The 20,907-nt window shown below is 40.7% G+C and overlaps 2 protein-coding genes across 4 annotated transcripts in view; one reads left to right on the top strand and one right to left on the bottom strand.

Moving 5' to 3' along the window:
• Positions 1-1,703, top strand: part of CSPP1 (centrosome and spindle pole associated protein 1) — a 116,672-nt gene extending 114,969 nt beyond the window's left edge. For 2 of the 3 annotated variants that reach the window (XM_012663121.1, XM_012663123.1), the window contains one exon: positions 812-1,702. In XM_012663121.1, the coding sequence (XP_012518575.1) occupies positions 812-1,026 (215 nt within the window). In that variant the 3' untranslated portion in view covers positions 1,027-1,702. Of the gene's footprint in view, positions 1-811 lie in introns of all 3 variants that reach the window. The other variant, XM_012663122.1, reaches the window with a different exon arrangement.
• Positions 1,704-2,966: 1,263 nt separating this feature from the next.
• Positions 2,967-20,907, bottom strand: part of ARFGEF1 (ADP-ribosylation factor guanine nucleotide-exchange factor 1 (brefeldin A-inhibited)) — a 133,318-nt gene continuing 115,377 nt past the window's right edge. The window contains exons 30-36 of the mRNA XM_012663112.1: positions 19,895-19,967; positions 13,930-14,062; positions 9,842-9,981; positions 8,280-8,448; positions 6,984-7,122; positions 5,926-6,043; positions 2,967-4,414 (exon numbers count right to left, since the gene is read on the bottom strand). Of these exons, the coding sequence (XP_012518566.1) occupies positions 4,250-4,414; positions 5,926-6,043; positions 6,984-7,122; positions 8,280-8,448; positions 9,842-9,981; positions 13,930-14,062; positions 19,895-19,967 (937 nt within the window). The 3' untranslated portion in view covers positions 2,967-4,249. The remainder of the gene's footprint in view (positions 4,415-5,925; positions 6,044-6,983; positions 7,123-8,279; positions 8,449-9,841; positions 9,982-13,929; positions 14,063-19,894; positions 19,968-20,907) is intronic.

Below are 20,907 nucleotides of genomic sequence, written 5' to 3'. Positions count from 1 at the left end.
TTTTTAAGAATCTGCTTTTCACAAGGTTTTCAATGTCTAAACTGTTTTTTGTTTAACATCCTTTCAAACAGGAGCTTTTTGGTACGATGTGGATTGATTGCACATTAAATTGATTGCACATATCCCTTTGCTGGGCTAATCCTTCACAGACCAGGAGATATATTTAAAAAAAAAAGAAATTGACATCACAGGGTAGGAAGACAGATTTTCCTATTATACCTAATAATAAGTAAAATACAGATATAGAAGTTGAATACATCAAATTTAATTAAAGAATGAAACAAATTAAGAGCTACCTCTTAATGGACTAGACATGGCATTCTTACATTCGGTGTAAGAATGGAAGTAATTTCTTCCCAACTAGTGCTTTCCCAAAATGACTTAATTTCCTTATAGCACTGTTACAGGTTGGGAGTATTCCCCTAACCAACCTAAAAAATAAAAGTTTTGCGTAGGTATCCACTAGGTTTCTCCTGAAGGTGACAGTTACAAAGTAAGATTGTCTATATTCCTCCACTCACTAATATTTGGTGGAGTCTCCTTTGATATACTTAGAATCCCTCTGGTTGCTAGTACCATGGAGTCAGCTTATTCAGTTGATTATTTTTTGTTTTACAAAATTAGCCCCTTCTTGGGCCTGCTCTCCTACCACTAAAATGGGAGGTCTGAACAAAACAAATACAATACAGTTCAGAACATAATATCGTAGGGAAGTGCCGCGTTGTAATGAGTTGGACTATAGGAGACCTGTGTTTGTGTCACCTGCCTGCCACTTGTGTTACCTGAGTCATGTGTCTCTTGCCTCCTGTAGATGACGATGAGAGTTCACTGGTTGACCCTGATGACATCATGAAACATGTGGGGGATGACGGATCAAACTCTGTAGCAACTGAGCCCTGGCTCCGCCCTGGCACCTCAGAAACACTGAAACACTTCATGGCAGAGCAGCTGAACCAGGAGCGGCAGCAGGTTCCTAGAAAACCAGGCACTTTCTCGTGGCAGGGCCTGTCTACTGCACATGGTTGAAATAAATGTTTTGGACTCAGTAGTGCCTTTTCAGGTAAAAGGAATGGTAAATCTGTACCTTTAATAAGTCCTACTTTTGGCCCCTACCTGAAGTTAATTACCTTTGTTCCATTTGTGTATAAAGTGTATTTTTTCAAAGATGTATATGATATATGTTATGTACATAAATAAAAGGCCGTGATTATTGACTTATATAATAGAACTGTATAGAATTATTTTTGCACAGTTTTGCCATAAATTGTGAGTGGTGATGAACTTTGGATTCAACTACCATATGTGCATTATTTTAAATTCTGCTTGTCAAGGTAAGGTGAATAAAACGTAAGTGTCTTAACAGTACTGTAAAACCAGAATACCCTAGTTACATGCACATTTGCCATCGTTATCTCTAGTCAGAGTAATTCATTCAGTAACTGCACATCTTGTAGCTGAGACTATTCCAGTTGCTATGTAATGAAAGAATCAAATGTGCTACTTACTTTCATGTCATTTGTAGCTACTGATTCCATGGAAATAATGGGAGCTGTAACTGATTTTATTCCCATGAGCCATACACTAAATTTATGTCTTTCTGCCTGTATTTTATTTTCGTGCCAATGAACGCATTGTCTTAAAGTTACGAATTTATGTGATTTGACTACTTCTTGATTGATAGAAATAAATTTTTACTTTTATTAACCAATGTCGATTTCTTATTTTAATTGGAAATTTAGGTTTCTAGAGGTTGAAGAGAGGAGAGGTAAAACACCCAGGGGTCAAGGACAGAGACTGGAATCTTTGTTCCACCACCATGGACCCTTGGATAAGTGAGTCAATTTTTCTAATCACTCTAAGTGATACTTCTCAAAAAGGAGATTCATTCAAATTCTGGGAAAGAATTCTGACTTGGATGGGAAGTCTTCAGTACCATGAGAGCCGAGAACATCTCACATACTGTTTCTTTGTTTCCTTTGACATAATTAATGATAGACAAGATCAGATGAGTTTGGCTACATGTAAATTTTATATTCAATATTTTCTTTTTTCTTTTTTTTGAGACAGGGTCTTGCTCTGTCACCCTGGGTAGAGTTCAGTGGTGTCAACATAGCTCACTGTAGCCTCAAACCCCTGGGCTTAAGCCTCCCAAGTAGCTGGGACTACAGGTGTGTGCTACCACACCCAGCTAATTTTTTCTGTTTTTGGTAGAGATGGCATCTCGCTCTTGCTCAGGCTGGTCTCAAATTCCTGACCTCGAGCCATCCTCCCTCCCGCCTTAGCCTCCCAGAGTGCTAGGATTAAAGGCGTGAGCCACCATGCCTGGTCCTATACTCAGTTTTCTAGATTTTTGTCCTTCAGTCATCTGAAAGTAAGAAGAAAGCCTCTGGCTCCTCTACTAGGGAGAGTCCTGAAACTACACCATTAAATACTAAACAACTGCCAGGTCATGTGAGGCACTTATCCGCAGACAGACAGATAGGAAGATCATGGTGTCTCCCAGCACTAGCATCCCACTGGGCTTGGACAAAGCTGTGTCTTGGCGGTAATAAATCTGGTGCACTCCTAAGTGCATTATTAAATTACTTTTCCTGTATTTAAACAAACAAACAAAACCCTCTTAAAATTGACATGTTCCATTGTTTTTTAAATGTCTTATACCACACAATTTGAACTGATTCCTAGTACACACAATATCATAGCAAACTGCCCCTCTTTTCAGCATTCTAACAAACAGCATAGAATTTTATGATGGGTTACTCATACACAAAATATTTAAAAATTATCTTATGGTTAAGAAAGTACAGTGTGAGGGATGATCTAATGCTAGAAGCTGGAAAGAAAATATCAGAACCAAAAAGACTATTCAATTTGTAGTTCTGGCTGAAAATATGCTTTCCATAATTACTTGGCTTTTAACGAAAAACCCGAAAACATGGGGTTGTGGGTTACACAGGTTTTGATCGCACTGATGAAATAATTCAAAAACTTTATTGACCTATAACTTGATTAGAATATGCCAGATGAGAATCAATATTGTACAGAAAGTTGTACAGAATTTTTTACATAGAAAACTTTACATCTGTACCATATACATTTTATCCATCTGAAAAAATTTTCTACATCCACTATTAATACGGAATGCTTGACAATCTTGTCTTTTAACCATCAGAACACAATTCACAGTATGAATACATTTCCAGTAAATCTAACCTCTGCAAACCATGCCAGATTTGTTATTTTAACATATTCAACATTAAATTCTGTACACAGAGTAAAATCTACATCAAGCCCCGCCACCCAAAAGAAAAGAAAATGACAGCAACCTAGATTCGTTTTGCAGTGATTCAAGTTTCGGTCCATAAAGGATCATTCTATTTTAATGGCTCATCTTTAGAAGCCCTAATAGAAGTATATATTACAGGTAGTTATGGTCAGTAGGGATATTTTCTACCTTTTTTTTTTTTTTCTTTCCCGTTGTTGATCTTGACAAGCATCAACCACAACAGCTTCTGGGCATGTTAAAGCCTCAAAATTACCACCCCCAAAAAAGGGCAAAACTAAAAATTCCCACAAAATAAAAAAGACAAAGTTCAACCCGGATGTTTAGTGCATTTGACAAAATATGGGTATTTAGCAAATGAATAAGAAAATAAAGAAAACAGTGCAGGAAGAACTATATAATGTTTAAGATTTTTATATTACAGACCTGCATCTCTGTACATTTTTCACAGAAGGATGATTACCAGTATCTCAGGTAGCCTGAGTGTGCAAAAATCTTCAGAATAAGAATACCATAGTTGCTAAATATCTTTTACCATGAACAATAATTTCTTCCTCTCCCCCCACCCCCCAATTATAAACATTTTATCCTTCAAAATACAGCTCTCCTGAGTTGTACTTCTTGCAGAAGTTCAATCTTTACATCTATAGTTCTTTGGGTAAGTTTCACTTCCACACCTGCCAAAAATATGTGGGGCTCACCCTGCCAGGGAGGACCCGTGAGCATAGCTGACACTGTTTGTTTACACATGCTTCCTGCTCGACATGAGCCCAACGCGACACACAGAACCCACCAGGTAAAGGGACTGGAGTGTTGCAAGTTTGAGTATTAGTTCTAAGCATCTTTACCAGTCATCCTCAGATACCGCAATTCAAAGAATTCATTTTCAGGTAGGAAACCTCGGCTCCAGGGTCCTTTTAAAGAGCAGAGGGATGTAAACACCAACAGAAAAATATTAAGTTCCCATCATTGCTTGTTTATTCCAAGTTCCTGTTCAGGTGGTTGTGATATCTGAAAAACTACTCCGATTCGCAGAAAAAATCTTCTAAGAACAGCACGAAGTTCAGGAATCAAGTCAAATTGCATAATTTCACATAAGAGAGGGTAGTAGAATGATGCATGAGCTTTAAACTAGGGGGAGAAAATGAATGTCTCCATTAGTAGTGCCTGCACTGCAAACCACAGAGCCTGACACTGCTAGAGTCAAACCACCCCGGGGCGCGCACCAATCACAGAGCAGGGAGGAAGGGCAGAGTCTGTGTCCCGCAGCGAGTCTGGGAAGTATGAGAGACACAAGTACTCAAAAGACTCAATAAATATGAACATTGTTCACTTGGTTACTATGCTTATTTTGAAAAACACTTTCCCATTACATACTTTTAACAAACTTATAGTAATTCAGCATTGTTTTTCCTGGGTAATAAGCAAAAGAAAGAAGCCGAGCAAGAACTAGAGTTGAGTTTTCACAAGATATGGGTTACTGAAACTGCATCTTTTGTTAAATAAAAATTTTAAGTTGTAGGGAAAATTCCACCTAACACTGCAATATAAAATATGTAAACATTCTCTAGGCAAAGCTATCTACATTCCACATGTATAGTTCAATTTATCTAATTCGACTATTCCTTTGCTGTGGTTCCTTAATCTCTGAACACTAGTCTGCTGCCCATTTTCTCTCCTTTCCTACCCCTCCATGCCCCACGGGATCCAGGGCAGCGGATTGACGCTGTGACCAGAAAGCAAGCTGTGGAGTAAGACGGACTGGGGTGTGGAGTCTGTCTTGGCCACACAGCTGCTGGCAGCCTTAGGTCACTTCTCCAAGCTCTCCTCAGCCCATCAGTCAGACGGAAATGCATGTGGAAACAGGGCATGTGACCTGGGATGAACACCTGTGTGGCACTGAGTGGCATCGCCCTGCCTCCACAGGGTTCCATGTGCCACAAGGGCCTGAAGTGTCAGGTATTAAGTACGCATTTTAAAACCTATCCAAGTTCACAGCAAAGCAACCCGTTTCCTTATATGTGAGCCGTAAGCTGCTATATTTTTTTAAATAGTAAAATGTATATTTTTTGAAAATCTTAAAATATGCATTTATATTTACAGTTATATATTTGTATTTTATTTCTACTGATTTAAAATTCTTGAATGAGCTCATGGCTCATTCACTAGAGACTCCGGGCTGCACAGAACCGCTAGATATGCCAAAGGAACGGCTGCAGCCTGGAGCACAGGTAGAGGGACGCAGGGGCCGAGTGTAAGGCCACAAGGTGGCCAAACAGCAGTTTTCAAAATGGAAGAAGGGGAGGCTCTGGAGTCAGAATGGGAATTCCAGTGTTGGGGGAACTCAGGAGGCTGTCAGGGTGTCCTAAGGGATTGATTCCTCTCCTACTGAATCCCCTGCAGAATGGCTGGTTAGAGAACAAAGCTGAGTGAGGAGGAGAAAACTGAGGACCACTGAGGTCTTAAGATAGGGCTGGGCCGCACGAGGTCCTGCACAGGCTGCAGTGCGGCCTGGGCACTGCTTGATCCACCTCTGAGAGCTCCCAGGCAGTGGGTCTGCGACCCGGCATCCCCGCCTTGGCCTCAGCCACAACGCGGGTCCGGCTAGAAATGCGAGGCTGGATACGAAGACTCGTACTTACCCTATTATCACTTATCTTTAGAACTTTAGTTAGAAACAAAAGCAGTAAGTTAGTCCAGGCTTCCCGATGACTTTCTGACGTTAGAGTGAGGAAGTAACTTAGTGCTTCGCTGCAGACACTGCAAAAGAAAAGGTTTCCCTGTACGTCACTTGCATACCTGCTGGTCCGCATACTCACTGAGAAAGAACATCAGTGACTATTGTAATGAGTATGAACTATTAAAGAACTTGTCAGATCCCATCTGTTTACATTAACTGGAACATCACCAAAAATATTTGTACATTTTTCAAATTAGGAAGAAAATCGAACATATTAAAAGAAGCCACTGCAACTTATTAGGAAACCCACATTCTCTTAATTTTCCAAGTTTCACTGAGTTCAAACCTGCAGTGTGGCAGACAGCACATGCATAAGCTCAGTGGTCAAGAGACCTGGGCTGACATCTGAGGTGACTCTCCCTTCACTGATTGTGAGGCGGCCTTCACAGTCTTGTCAATAAAACGGGAGAACAGAGACTAGGCGATCTCTTAAAATGCTAACATGTATTTAACTGGTCTCAGAACATCTATTTCCCAAGCTGATACAAAAATACAATGCAGATGATAGTATTCTTTCTGAATGTCATGTTTTGTCCTTAGCCTGACTTTAAATTTTAGTTGTCATGAAGTAAAAGAGAATGAAAAAAAGTAACACCAAGAAAAGGTCCTTTCAAACAAAATGCAGGTAGGCAGGTTTTCACTTTCACAAATGACTGTTCTGTAAAAATGGGGCTATCGTATGACATTAGAAAGGCCTAAAAATGATATCATAGTTTAAAGTTTTTAAATTTTAAGAGATAAAACTTTCTTCTTTGTCCTGTATGTTAGACATGATCTGTTCACGTCACCGGTTGTACAAAGCACATTTGCCTACAAGACTGTATGTGATTTTTACAATTGCTCTGTGAAACAGGGTCACCAGGCCCCACGGCTCAGCTGTCTGCTCCTGCCACTGCCCCTTTTCTGCTCCGCACCACACAGCCACCTGGGTCAAAGGCAGAGATCAGTCAAGAGTCTTACTTCAAAAGCCTCTGCTGGACCTCCTCCCAGGCACTAACCCGGCTCTCGTCCATGTACATCCGGAAGAGAATGCGCAGCCCACAGGCCAGGCTGCTGGTCTCCTGCTTCAGAAGGTTGGGCTTGGACTTGCCTTTGAAGCCTGCAGAAGGGGGAAGTTTCTGGGATTAGCGTGGGAAGGCATCACACAGAAAGGCAAAACGGCCTGCACGGAGGCACGTTTTGTATGCACTCAGCTGTCGGCACCTGCTGCCCACAAAGTGGAGCTGCCCTGAGCCACAGAGGCCTGCACCCGGGGCACATGGAGGCGATTTCTATGTTTAGAATCCCACCCCTGCCTGCCCCTCAAGCTGAAGATATAAGAATAAAACAACTTGTGGCCTGGGAAAGTGGGACCCACAGACGACGCTGTAGGAGGCGCGGCGTGGGGCTCCTGAAGGAACGGGCAGGGGGGCGACACCTCGTGGGTGACTGGTCGGGTGTGTGTGGAAACAAGCGTCTGGTCACCTCAGCATGAATAGTCCCAACCCCAGTCTTCAACTTGGGTTGAAGAGAGGGGAAAAAAATAAGTAGACACTACTCTTTGCAGAAGTTAGGTTGTAAAGGGAAGAGAATGAACAAAGCTGTTTTAAATAAAATAAGCAAACGCAAGCATCGAACCCTGCATCTGATAAAGAGTTTAGTGTTCAGTAAGTGTCAGCTCCCTTCTTTCTTTTCTTTGGCCACATTCTGCTGCCCCTCACTCTCTCAGCACTGTTTTGTACCTAACAGGCACTAAATATTTCTTAAATTAAAAATAATGTCAGTTTAATTTACAATAAGGCTTATTTTTTATTTAAAATTACCATCTTATTCTAAAACAAATATACCTCCTGTCCCAATACATTCACTTCCATTCTGAGGTATGGCCTCTCCCAGTAAACAAAGGGAAGCCATTCAGAGACACGTGCCAGTTCGTGTGCGGGAGCTTCCCACACGCCTTGCCCCAGACAAGCACAGCTTCTGCTGTGCTGACGACATCCACGGGAAGGCCCTGGCTGGGTGAACAAGCTGAAACAACGGTTGGCCAGATCAGTCAAGTAACCAGTCTCTTGTTGACTGAACAAGAGAAAAACAAATCCACCCAAGTAGTTATTTGGCTTATTGTAGATCAGAAAAAGACCTATTAGATTATCCTATTATTATTCTTATTGTTAAGGTCAAAGTACATGCAGTGACACCCACAATGAGTTCTGATAACCATCTGTCCCATGTCCATCAACAACAGTGAACATGAAAGTACGAGGCTGTGCCGCTCACCTGCTTTCCACAGAGCAGTCCTCTGTTCATTGTTGGAATTAAATGCTTTTGCAAATCTATGCGATTCTAATAAGCAGTCCAGTAGCTTAAAAAGTTGTTGTGATGTTAAAAAGCGATACATTCCTTGGTCTTGAGTATCAACTCGAACATCAAAGTCCACTGCATCTCTCTTTGGAAAACAAACCACCACGGCACACACACATGGTCACAGTAATTTTAGTAAATTTGGAACTTAATGCTCTCCAAAGACCAGTTTTACAAGCAAGCCATAGATACTCGATCTGCTATATCTTAACGGAAAGTAGGGAAATGTGCCCCTTCTGTTAAACATCCTCGTCACTAAGCACCACCCTTACGGGCCAGCCCCTCCTGCACCCCGAGACTCTATGGCCCTGCACCCCTCAGCCCCTCAGGTCCTCCGTCTCTTCTAAGCTGGTTGGGAGTCCAGGCACCATGATTTAATTGCTCTCTCTCACAAGCCCGCACCTTCCCTTTTCAGTAACTTGCTGGCAAAACTGCCTATTCCATGTCTGCATCCACATGGCCAACGTGGCTGGAGAAAACAGACTGGTTTCTCTTTACACCAACGGGCTCGGGTGCTGCCCAGCACCCCACCAACACTGCTCCAATCCACGTTCCCAGACAGACAGCTCATGTTCACTCCTCTCCTCAAGTACCTAAAATGTTCTTTCCAATCTCACGTGGTGGATGACTTTTTTCCCCGTCTCCGTGAGAAACCAGAAGCTAGCAAGAAGAGATCTCCCACAAGCTCCCACCCCTAATACGCCAGCCTTCCTGCACCCGCAGCCCACACCTGTCTATTCCAGGCAGCCCCCACTCTGCACGAGGAACATCCCCAGTCACTCGAAAATACGGTCCCAGCTAGGTGCCCCTCTTGACTGCACTCATTCTCTCTCTCCTTCCTGGAGAGCTCTCGGCGGCAGCACGCCGCCACACTGCCAGTCAGGAGGACAAAATGTGGCAAAGCCCTCTTAACCCGCTCACGTTCCTCCAGCTATCACCCCATCTGCTCTGTGCCCCTCTACAGCAAAACTCCTCAACAGAGGTATCAATATTTGCCGTCTCCAAATCTCTTTCTCTTGGATCCATTACAATTACGCTTTTGTCCTCAATGTTAAAATTAAACACGTTGCCAGGGTCACCAAAGTCCTCCAGATAGTTAAAGGGCAATTCTCACACGTACTATGACTTGACTGTCCGGAGCACTTAACAAGCATTTGATCACATCCTCCTCCTTAAAACACTTCCTTCGTCTGACTTCGCAACACCGACACTACTCCCCGCGCCTCACTGATTCTCATTCTCGGTCTCTACCGCTGCCTGTCTCCAGGAGCTGTAGAAGTTAAGGCCCCAGGCTCCAACCCTGACCCTCCTTTCTGCTCTAGCCACACTCACTACTCCGTGACGGCACCCAGCCTCACGGCTTAAAATGACATCTATGTGATGACGCTCTCCCAAATTAGCCTCTGGCCTGACCTGTTGTGCTCTGAGGCCCAGACTGCTTAACTAACTTCCCAACTACACATCTCATGGTTCCTTACCTGTGCTGCAGCGAAGTTTTCCGCATCTTCTTTTTTACTTGTGGCTGGGAAGAACACAATGTTGTCGATGGTTTGGATGAGCTCCAGCTGCACAACACATTTAATCAACAGGGCAGCAAACAATTTTTGTTCTGGAAATTCTGTGAGGAAACCCCCCCAATGCACATGCAAACAAAAAATTATTTTGAATCCTTTATAATTTCTATGACATTATAATGCTAAGGAAACATTACTATGTATGCACATATCACACTGAGAAGGACATTCTGCTTTTGCACATAGGTACTACTCAGTAAAGTTTAATCAATATTTTTAAAAGCCTTAGGAAAGTCATTTTTAAAATAAAAGTACCCTACATGATTCAGAACAGTGGATATGTTCAAGATGGTTCCACTACAAATTTTTAAAAAAGATTCAGGTTTTCAAATAAAATGTAACAAATGGATAAAAACCCAAAACTTAAATAATATTTGCTGTAAAACCAAGTCTGATCTTTGAAAATAGGTAACCTAAGAGCCTATGCATAAGAAAACAAGAGGAACCGGACCTGCATGAGTCAGGAAGTGAGGAATCCCGTGCAGTACCGCGCTGTGGCCACAGCACACGTTTTATTTGGATCCAGATTAGCAGTTGTGGCCAAAATTACCTTTTATTTTCAAATGAACCCATCAGCAAAGAAATCTATAAAAAGTTATGCTAAGCTCATTCCTACAAAAGTAACCAAAACACAAAGTAAAAAAGTGTCAGCTGGGACGTGGCTACACCTCTCCATCCTGAACAAACCTGCTCCCCAGGGTGTTTCTGACAATCCACCAGTCTGCGTGACCTATTCTCAAGAGAACGTTCCCTGTCCCTGACCTGCCAGCTGAGCAGTTACATACACGTAGAAGCGCGAGGCCAGAAAGGAGGACTCGACGCCTGAGACGCTGCAGAGCATGGCCGCAGACCACAAGGCCACACCTGATCCCAGGTTCTCAGCGGCAGCTTTTCCAGGGAGCTTTCCAGGGGGCAGAACGACTGCCCAGGAGGAGCTGCCTGTTAATCAGCCTCGAAGCAATGGCTCCAGCTCTGGATGACTTACAATCCCTCAGTTTCTTTCTCCTGTAAAAAGCACTTTACTACAAATCCCCTTTTCTGGCACCAATTTGTGAAAGTTAAATTCATGCTTTAGGGATTGGGGGGAGGGGGTAGAAATAACTTGCTTAATCAAATTTATTCTTACTGAGTTCATTAATAAAGTCTCCTTTCCAGGTATTTTTCAGAAATGCTGTTCTATTTAACATTTGGTTCTTAGTACCACATCTCAAGTTAAAAAACAAAATAAAACAAAGAAACGCACAAGTCCCATGGTTGTCTCTTCCTCTCAAGTGTATCTTTCATAGTCCTTTACTACAGTGACAGTGGCATATGATGTCATTCATTCCCTCCCTCATAAAAACATCTCGGTGCCTGGGGCAAGAGACTCCAGTAGCACCCGGGCTGCAGGAGAGACTGTGCAGCAGGCGAGGTCTGAGCGGTGTAGTCTCGCTGTTCTAACGTGAGCTGCTCACGGTGCTAAAAGCTCTCAGCAGGGTCCTGGACACTCGTAATGACCCCAAGAGTTTGGCAGTGAAGCTGTACTCTGAACAGGGAAGCTGAGCCTTGCCACGCTCTCTAGTGCCCTTTGAGAGATGGACGGGGATCCTAACTATACTAGCAGGTCCCTTACTAGCAGGGACCAGCAGCACATTTGGGGACAATATCTACTTGGACAAATTTCACTCATGACATGGCTTGACACTGCAGAGGCAACCATTTTACCAGTCACCATAAAATAGCAAAGCAAAGCAGATTTTAACTACATGAGACTGTGGGCACTGAATCGAGACCTGACAGAGCAGTGGTGCTTTCCGCAAGTGCGTGGAAAGAATGAGGCAGCTGCCTTTCAGACAGGGCGAAGTCCTCAGGTTTGTGCTGTGATTCTTTTCTCTGAGGAGGAGAGGCAGCTGGCAGCCAGCCTCATCAAACAGAGGAGCCACAACCTATCCACCAAGTGAAAGGACTCATGGGCCATTTGTTTTTCCCTCCAGCTCCCCCTGTTCCGAGTCAGCAATTCCAGGATGAACCTTACCAAAAACCTCCAGGGGAGTGAGAACAGGAGGTCTGGCATAAGGACAGAAGTCTGAGTCCACAGCTCTGGGTGGCAGGAAAGCAGAACCCTTGTCCCAGGAAGAGGGGTATTCCCAGATTAGCCAAATGAAAACTTCCTAGTGTGTGATGACCAAGTCCCTTACTCGCAAAGCTAAGTTTGCTTAGGTTCAGTCTTCGGGCTGAGAATGAGAAAAGCCATTCGCAATTCTGTCCTTCTGGCCTTTTCTGGTGCAGATTGAAGCTGCAATGAATTCCTACATGAACCATTCTGTTCTCTGGAGAACAGCAATAAAAAATGAAAATGGGACACTCGACAGCACCTAGGTCCCCTTTTAGAAGTTAGCAAGATACAATGACTGAAGCTAAGAAGTTTCTTTCAAGTAGGATACCAAGCCTATCCTCTCTCAAGAACTGTAAGCATCTAGGATTAATAAAAAATTCTCTGCAAAAAATTGAATCGAATGGATCAATGACCTAAATATAAGAGCTAAAAGAATAAAACTCTAAGAAGATAACACTGGGGAAAATCTTCATGACCTTCAATTTGACTATGAGTTCTTAGCTATGAAACCAAAAGCATGACCAACAAAAGAAGAAAAAAAAAAAAGTGGACTTTATCAAAATGAAAAACTTCAGTGCATCAGATCTTATCCAGAAAACAAAAAGATGACTTACAGAATGGAAGAAAATAAATATTTGCAAATAATACATCTGATAAGGGTCTAGTATCCAAAGTATATAACAAACTCTTACAATTCAACAACAAAAAGACAAACAATGCAATTAAAAATGAGCAAAGGACATGAACAGAAATTTCTCCAAATAAATTTTCCCTTATTTCTCCAAATAAGGCCAATAAGCACATGAAAAGATGTTTAATATCACTAATCATTAACAGCACTATTCACAATAACCAAAGGTAGAACAAACCCAAATGTCTATCAGCAGATGAATGGAAAAACAAAATGGCACATACATACAATGGATTGTCACTGAATAAAAAAGGAATGAATTACTGATTCATGATACAACTTGTATCTTGAAAACATTATGCTAAGTGAAAAAGCCAGACACAAAAGGTCACATTTTGTATGATTCCATTTATACAAAATGTCCAGAATAGCCAATTCATAAGCGCAGAAAGCAGAAGGTGGTTGCCAGGGGCTGGGGAAAGAGAGAAGAGGGAGTGGCTGCACAGTCGTTACCGGTGTTTCCTTTAGGAGTGATGAAAATATTTTGGATCTAGAAAGAGGTGGTGGTTGTACAACACCATGAAGGTACTAAATGCCACTGAATTGTTCACTTGAACATGGTTACTTTTGTTACATAAATTTCACTTCCATTTTTTTAAAAAGTGCTCAAAGCTGTCCTCCTTTTAGGAGGTGGTAGTCTTTCCTAGGGGTTATAATTTTACTTCAGCAAACAAAACTGAGGCAATTTAGTTTTTTAAGTGAGGGGCTCCCCTTGTTTGTGAGAAGTGAGGGGAAGGACAGAGGTGGCTGGCTCCCATGTGGAGCTGTGGGTGTGGGCAGCAGTGGGGGAGATGAGCACAGGGCCCACGAGAGAGGGCTTGCTCCTTAACAGGCAGGGTGCTCCTGCTTAGAAAGCAGTGGTCCCTCACCAGTTCCCCCGGCAGATGGGTGGAGGAAGGCATGTTAGGCCCCATTTTTGCAGAGAATATGGGGCTGGTATGCAGAAGGGGATGGAGAGGGAAGATTCAGGTGCTTGACACAAACATTAGCTGAATGCACTGTGGAAACAGCTGCCATTGCAGGTATCACTGAGTTCTTGACCTTCCGCAAGACAGCATCTATCAGGGGATGTCCGAGTTGGGGTAAACACAGTTAAAGAAGTGATTACACAATCAGAGTATATGCTTGTTAATAATAAAAGCAAAACCAAAAATGTCATCCCTTTCCTACATAAAACACATGTTTTTATTTAGAGAAATAACTCACTCGCTGTAGATTTAGTTTTGCTGACTTCTTCATTCACAGTAGAGACAGAAACCAGTGGTGCTTGCTGTCTATTATCTGCAGATCTTGGTTGAATAGAATCATGAATATCTACAGATTTCTGTGATATTGTATCCTAATAAAATAAAAAATTAATTATAAGTCTGGTGAATAAAGCTTATGGATGAAAATATTTTCTATTAAACTGTTTTTAAAAAATTATATTATGTCCCTATAAAATCGCATTCTACACATTGCAATTATACACACAATGAGAAAAGTACGTAAAATTACCTGTACCTAGATAAAAGCTGATAGTCTTTCAGAGAAACACTTCCTTTCTGACCCTCACTGGGCTCAGGCCTGACACCATCCAATGGCAACAGGTAAAAATGCTAAGCTTCAATGCATGGAAAAACTAGTCAGCAATGCCCATAAGTGTTCATGAAATCTACACAGAATGAATGTTTGGCAGAGAGGAAGGGTGAACCCAGGGAAACTCTGCAGGGCTAAGTTTAAGGAAGAACAAGAAAGGTCAGTGTGAAGGTCACTGCCTAGAAGTGTGGTGTCAGGAACAAAAACTGGACACTGAAATCAAAAAGACCTCCACAAGAATTCTGCTCCAGTCTTATTAATAATGTAACCTTGGAAAAATGATTAATCTTTCTGAGCTGAGGTTTTCTGATCTGAAAATAGAGATGACACTTTCCTTGCAGGTTAAGAACTAGAGGGAATAAATGCAGAACATTAGCACAGAGTCAGGTAATGAATGGCAGCTGACACTATTACTAGTCTGGCTTTATTTTGTTCTAATAGTACAGCCCATTCAGAGAAGAGACAACCTGGTTTTAGGAGGAGCGCTTGGCTCCTGTTATTCTGAGATAACAGTCCTGGCCTACAGCAACCTTGTCTGGGTTTGTGAAAGAAAGATGGGCCTGTGTTACCAGAAATAGTATTAATCAAAACAATATTTTAACTGGGACTTAAAATATCATAGTTTATGATCTTTCATTTCCTGTTCTGCACAAAACAGGGGTAACAGGTACCAAACCAGGTCCGCGAAACTCCTGGAAAGACCAAATGTGAAAACATTTTAAACAGTAAAACGCTACACAAATCTAAAGCCATATCAATATTATTATGATGGTTCTTACCTATCTTTGCAAATGTTTAACACATAAGAGGCTCTGAGTAAAAATTGCATGGATCCAATAGTATTTATATTTGAACATGACGGCCAGCCTAAAATACTTGCTTTTTCTTCTTTTCTTTTTATAGTAACACATTTTGTTCTCATAAAATACATTTTAAATAAAAATTTACATGTAAGAATGCTTATAGCAGCACTTACAAAATTATAATTTAAGGGAATGCTTATTGTTTAAAAAACTATAAACAGGAAATGTAAACGTATGTATTTTAATAAGCACATTTTTAAAAAGGAATTAATCAGTTTTTAGAATTAAAAATATATTGTCTACTGAAGAGAAATGAAAGCACTGGTTTTTAAATTTTTTTGGTCACTGGTCCTTTTGAACACTCTAATAATTTCTAAAAACTTTTCCCCAGAAAACTAAACAGGCGCAAAAACTAGGTCATAAAATCAGGGGTTTAAAAACCTTCCTCTGTATTAGAGGAATTTTGGAATGTCAAGTTCTTTGCTTTCTCACAGCTCTGCACCAGAACTAGTATGCTCACATTTCCCCTTCAAAAAAGGGCACTTTAGTGGTAAAAGAGTACCTATAAAAGAAATCTTGATGTATTGATATGGCAATATCTCCTAAATATTACAAACATAAAAAGTCTCCGGAAATATTATATATGTAAATGCACAGAAAACAGATGGAAGGAGATACAGTATTAACTACAGAAACTGGGTTTGGGGTAGGTGGTAGTATAAAAAGAGACTTATAATTTTTATCCCATATTCTTTCATACTGTTCAAAAATACATATATTTTTTATAGTGATAGGGTATTTTTCTATTTCTAATTTTAGAAAAGTAGTCCTTGAATGCACAGCAAGAAATAATTCGGCTGAGAACGGCAGTGAAAAAATGCCACAATTTACTGGCAAAATCTAAGTAGTACAGAGAAGAGAAAGACAAAGAAAGCAGGGTGGAAGAAGAAATGGTAGGTATTAGAAGTGCCAGCAGCAGTAGCAGCAGCAACAATAAGCGGCTATTAAGAGACCAAAGCCAAGACACAGTGCTGCAGCTCTCAGAGAAGCCAGGCAGTGAGGAGGAGTCTGTGAGCTGGTCTCAGGGGCACCCGGTGCCTCAACACTGAATCCAAGAACAGGCACAGTCATAGCGCTGGCTTTACCTGCATGACCTGATTTAATCCTCAGCCTTACTTTACAGATGAGGGTAAGTGACTTGCTGAAGGCCACAGAGGTAGCCAGTGCAGAGCCAGGATTTGATTTGGGCTGACGTCAAAGCCCACACCACAAATTCTATGCCGTACAGAAGAGGGAACAAAGCCAAACACGAGTGCAAGCTCATTCCGGGCTTGCAACCGGACATCCTAAGAAGTAGTATGAGGTATGCACTGAATGGACAACTTCGGCAGATCAGAGTCATGGAGCAATATGACCCCAGTATGCCAGATGTCACAGTTCTCAAGAGCAATTCAGAACGATGTTTTTCTATGAAATCCAAGTTTTAACCAATGACAATTAGTTAAGCAATTTAAAAGTTGCGAGGGACAAATCTGGCAAAAGGGCATTAGTTTGCTACTTACGGCCTCCTGGGTTTAAAACTCAAGGGTATTAGTGGGAGAACAGTAGAAATGTGAATAAGGCCTATAGATTAAAATAATAGTACTGATTTAATGATGATGTCCTTATTATTAATTATACTGTGGTTTTGAAAACTATACTTTTATTCCTTAAAGGAAACACACACTAAAAAAATCTAGGGATAGATGGGCATTATATCTGCAAGTTACTTACAAAGAATTCAGAAAATGGGGGAGAGGGGAGGACAGATGTAGCGGAGTGAGAGAAAAAAGAAAGAGGAAAGGAGGGAATGATGAAGCAAATGTAGTAAAATGATAACATTTGGAGACATCTGGTGTAATAATTAGCTTGGCTAGGGCATACTACCAATGTCCTATATACTTACACCAAATACTTAAGCTAAAGGACAGACAATTAATTCAACACTGTTGCTGTGAAGGTATTCTGTAGATGTGGTTAACATCTATAGTCAGTTGACTTTAAGTAGATTATCTACAATAATCTGGGTGGACCTCAAGCAATGAGGTGAAGACCATAAGAGCAAAACTGAGGTTTCTGTGAGGAAGAAGAAATCCTGCCCATGGACTGCAGCATCAGTTCCTGCCCAAGAGTTTCCAGCCTGCCCTAAAATTTAAAACTTACCAGCCCCACAATCAAATAAGCCAATTTCTTGAGATCTCTCTTTCTGTATCTCCTACTGGTTCTGTTTCTCTGGCCCTGATATGTATTTTGATACCATGAAGTGGGGTGCTGTTCTAACAAACAGCTACAAATGTGGAAGTGGCTTTGGAATTAGGCAATGGAAGAGTTTTGAGGCATCTGACAGAAAACGCCTAGGATTGCCTTGAAGAGACTGCTGATAGAAATATGGATATTAAATGTGATTCTGGTGAGGGGTCAGAAGGAAATGAAATGTATGATAGAGAATATATGGTCATGAATAGATTATTGGTACAAACATGAAGGTTAAAAGGTGCTTCTGGTGAGGTCTCAGAAGGAAATTGGGAACATGTTATTAGATACTGGAGGAAAGGTGATTCTTATTATAAAGTGGCAGAAAACTTGGCTGAATTGTGTTTCACTGTTGCGTAGAAAGCAGAATTTCTAAGTGATGAACTTAGCTGAGGAGATTTCCAAGCAAAGAGTTAAAGGTGTGGCCTGGTTTCTCCTTGCTGCTTATAGTAAAACATGAGAAAAAAGAGATGAATTGAAGAAAGAACCGTTGAAAAGGAACTACTACCACTTGATGATTTGGGAGGGTCTTGGCCTATGCAGATTGAAAAGGAAGCTAAAATTAAGAAATTCACTGTTAGGAAAGCATGCCTGGATAGAAGGCCAAGGCTATGGCTGGACAACTTTTTGCCAGAAGAGATCAGGTACGCGACTAATGATCTAAATAACAATCTCAGCAGACGGCAGGAACAGAGCAGGGTTATCCAGGAAAGATCTGTGGATAACCTTCTTGTTTAATGGCATGGATTCTTTTAACACACACAGGAGACCCATAAAGAGTCTGAGAATGATATACCAGTAGAAATACAGCCAGCCTGGACTGAAAAGGACAGAAATGGAATAAAATGAAGAAGGACTGTCGGACTTCCAGGATTCTACAGGCAGAAAATGGGCTGATAGAGCTACTTGGCTGCAAACATGTGCTAACCTTTAAGAAAAAGGAGGAGTAATTCAGAGTACAGAGCTGCCAGCCCAGAGGAAGAAGCCACAGGCCCAGAGGGTGGAACATCAAGCCACAGAGTGTTATTCTCAGGCTTGAAAACTCAATGGAATTTGTTTTCTAGGATCACTAGTCCACAGATGAAGATGAATTTTGTCTCAGAATAGATCATACCCAGAGTGTCTCATTCATTCTAAATCTACATGATGGATTTGAGACTTGTTGCAAAATAATGATGTATTTAGAGGGTCTTTTGGACTTAGTGTTGATGCTGTAATCAACTGAGACTTCCGAGGATCTCAGAAGGAGGCGAATGTCTTTTGCCCACTGAATGGACATGAATTTTTAGATGCCAGAGGGTAGACTGTAGTGCGTTGAATAATAGGCCTCAAAAGATACGTTCAAGTCCTAACCCCTGGTACCCGTGAATATTACCTTACTTGGAAATAGGGTCTTTGGGGGATGTATTATTAAGAATCTTGAGATGAGACCATCCTGGATTTAGAGTGAGCCCTAAATCCCACGAGTAATGTCCTCATAAAATTAAAAGAGGAGAGAGAGGGAGATTTGATACACAAATGCACAGTAAGGAAGGCCATGTTTAGATGGAGGGGGAGACTGGAGTGATGTATGAACAAGTCAAGGAATGTCAAAAGTTGCCAACAGCCACAAAGCTGGAAAAAGGAAGGATTTTGCCTTAGAGCCTTTAGAGGGAATGTGGCCCTGCTAACCCTTTGATTTTGGACCTCCGGTATTTGGAACTGTGAGACAATAAATTTCCATTGTTTTAAGCCACCAAGTTTGTGGAAATTTGTTACATCAGACCAAGGAAACCAATACAATGGGTGAAGAGTATATTAGAATTCTTTGTACTGTTTTTGTAACTTTTCTACAAGGTGAAATTATATCAAAATAAAATCAAAATAAAACGTTTAAATAAAATAAGATCCAATATCTTCAGCTTGGCATGGAAATTGCTATGTAATCTGGTACCTTTCTCTTACAACCTTTGAAAAATCATTTGCTCTATGTCCTACATTAAAAAATTTAACCTGAGAATTCTGGAAAGCAAATTTATACCATCTTAAGAGAGTTGAACTCACTGCTATGGTTTGAATATTTATGTCCTCTCCAAAATTCATGTTCCAACTTAATCCCCAATGCAACAGTGTCAATAGGTGAGGTCTTTAGGAAGTGACTAGATCATGAGAACTCTGCCCTCATGGTTAGGATAAGTGCCTTAAAAAAAGGAGGGAACTAACTAATCCCTTTTTTGTCCTTCCGCCTTCTGCTACGTGAGAATATAGCAACAAGGTGTCATCTTGAAAGCAGAGAGCAGCCCTCACCAGACACTGAAACTGTTGGGGCGTTGATGTTGGACTTCTCAGCCTCCAAAGCAGTGAGAACAGAAATTTCTGTTATTTATAAACTACTCAGTGTCGGGTGTTTTATTATAGCAGCAGGATGGACTAAGAGACTCACACAAGAATTTGACCCACAGTAAAATTACTTATCACAAATAATTAATTTAAAATATGCTTTATTTGTTAAAACTTACCAATGGTTTTTCACTCACAGGAGATGGAGGTGGATGCGCAATTTCTCCAGAAGTAGGACGCCAGGTCAAGAGCCTTTAAGATACCAAAAACACACCAATCACTGGGGGTGTGCCACATGCCATGTACAGCATATCTTGAAATGGGCACAAGAAAGTCACAACATACCAAATAACATATTTCACATTTGACTACTGCTAAGAGCAATTTCCTAAAAAATAGTAAAAAGTTTAAAATACGTACTTTCAGAGAGTAATTAAGTAGCATTTAATATAATTAAAAGGGTAATTTGGTTATTGGCTTTACATTAAAAACCACTTTCTGAAAAAGTTTTTAAAACTTGAAATCTACTTTTTATAAGTATTGTCATCAAATATTTTCCAAAGTAAGAATTTTTAAAAGTTTGAGGTTTTTCAGGAAATTCATAAAATTAAAACTAAAGGATTAAAATTCATATAACTCCTTAGATTCTATTTTTAAAGAATATATAAAAATAAATAAAGCAAAATTTGGTCCAAAAGAGAAATTAACTTGTCACCCCTGAATTAGGTGCTTGGGATAAAAAAATCGTTAACGTTAAGGACTAAGTTCTTGTTTCTGAGAAGCAGGAACTCCTGGGGAATAGGACAGACAGATGGCGAACAGATAATTTCAGTTCAATATGGAAAATATTCTGGTACAGATATCTTCTATTAAAGGATGCTTATTAGATGATCTTTACAGTCATATATATTATCCTAAGTGTATAATTCAAAAAATTAAAACAGAAGCAGTTCTTACAAAAAAGAATGTACAGCCAACTTGGTTTTTGTAAAGATTTCATAGAATAGCTAGGCAAGAATTCATGCTGTCTTTGACAAAAGGTCACAGACAAACTCTGACAGACATGGATCATTTGTCAGTAACTCACATTGCTCCAACAAAAAAGTACACCAAAAAATAAGAAAAGTTATACAACAGTTGGAAATAGATCAAAGAGATTAATGTGTGGCCTTTCAGTGTCCTATTAATATTT

This window comes from Propithecus coquereli, unplaced genomic scaffold (genome assembly GCF_000956105.1).
Source record: "Propithecus coquereli isolate 6110/MARCELLA unplaced genomic scaffold, Pcoq_1.0 Scaffold8, whole genome shotgun sequence".
NCBI classification, from domain to species: Eukaryota; Metazoa; Chordata; class Mammalia; order Primates; family Indriidae; genus Propithecus; species Propithecus coquereli.
This window is presented reverse-complemented; position numbering and strand designations above follow the sequence as displayed.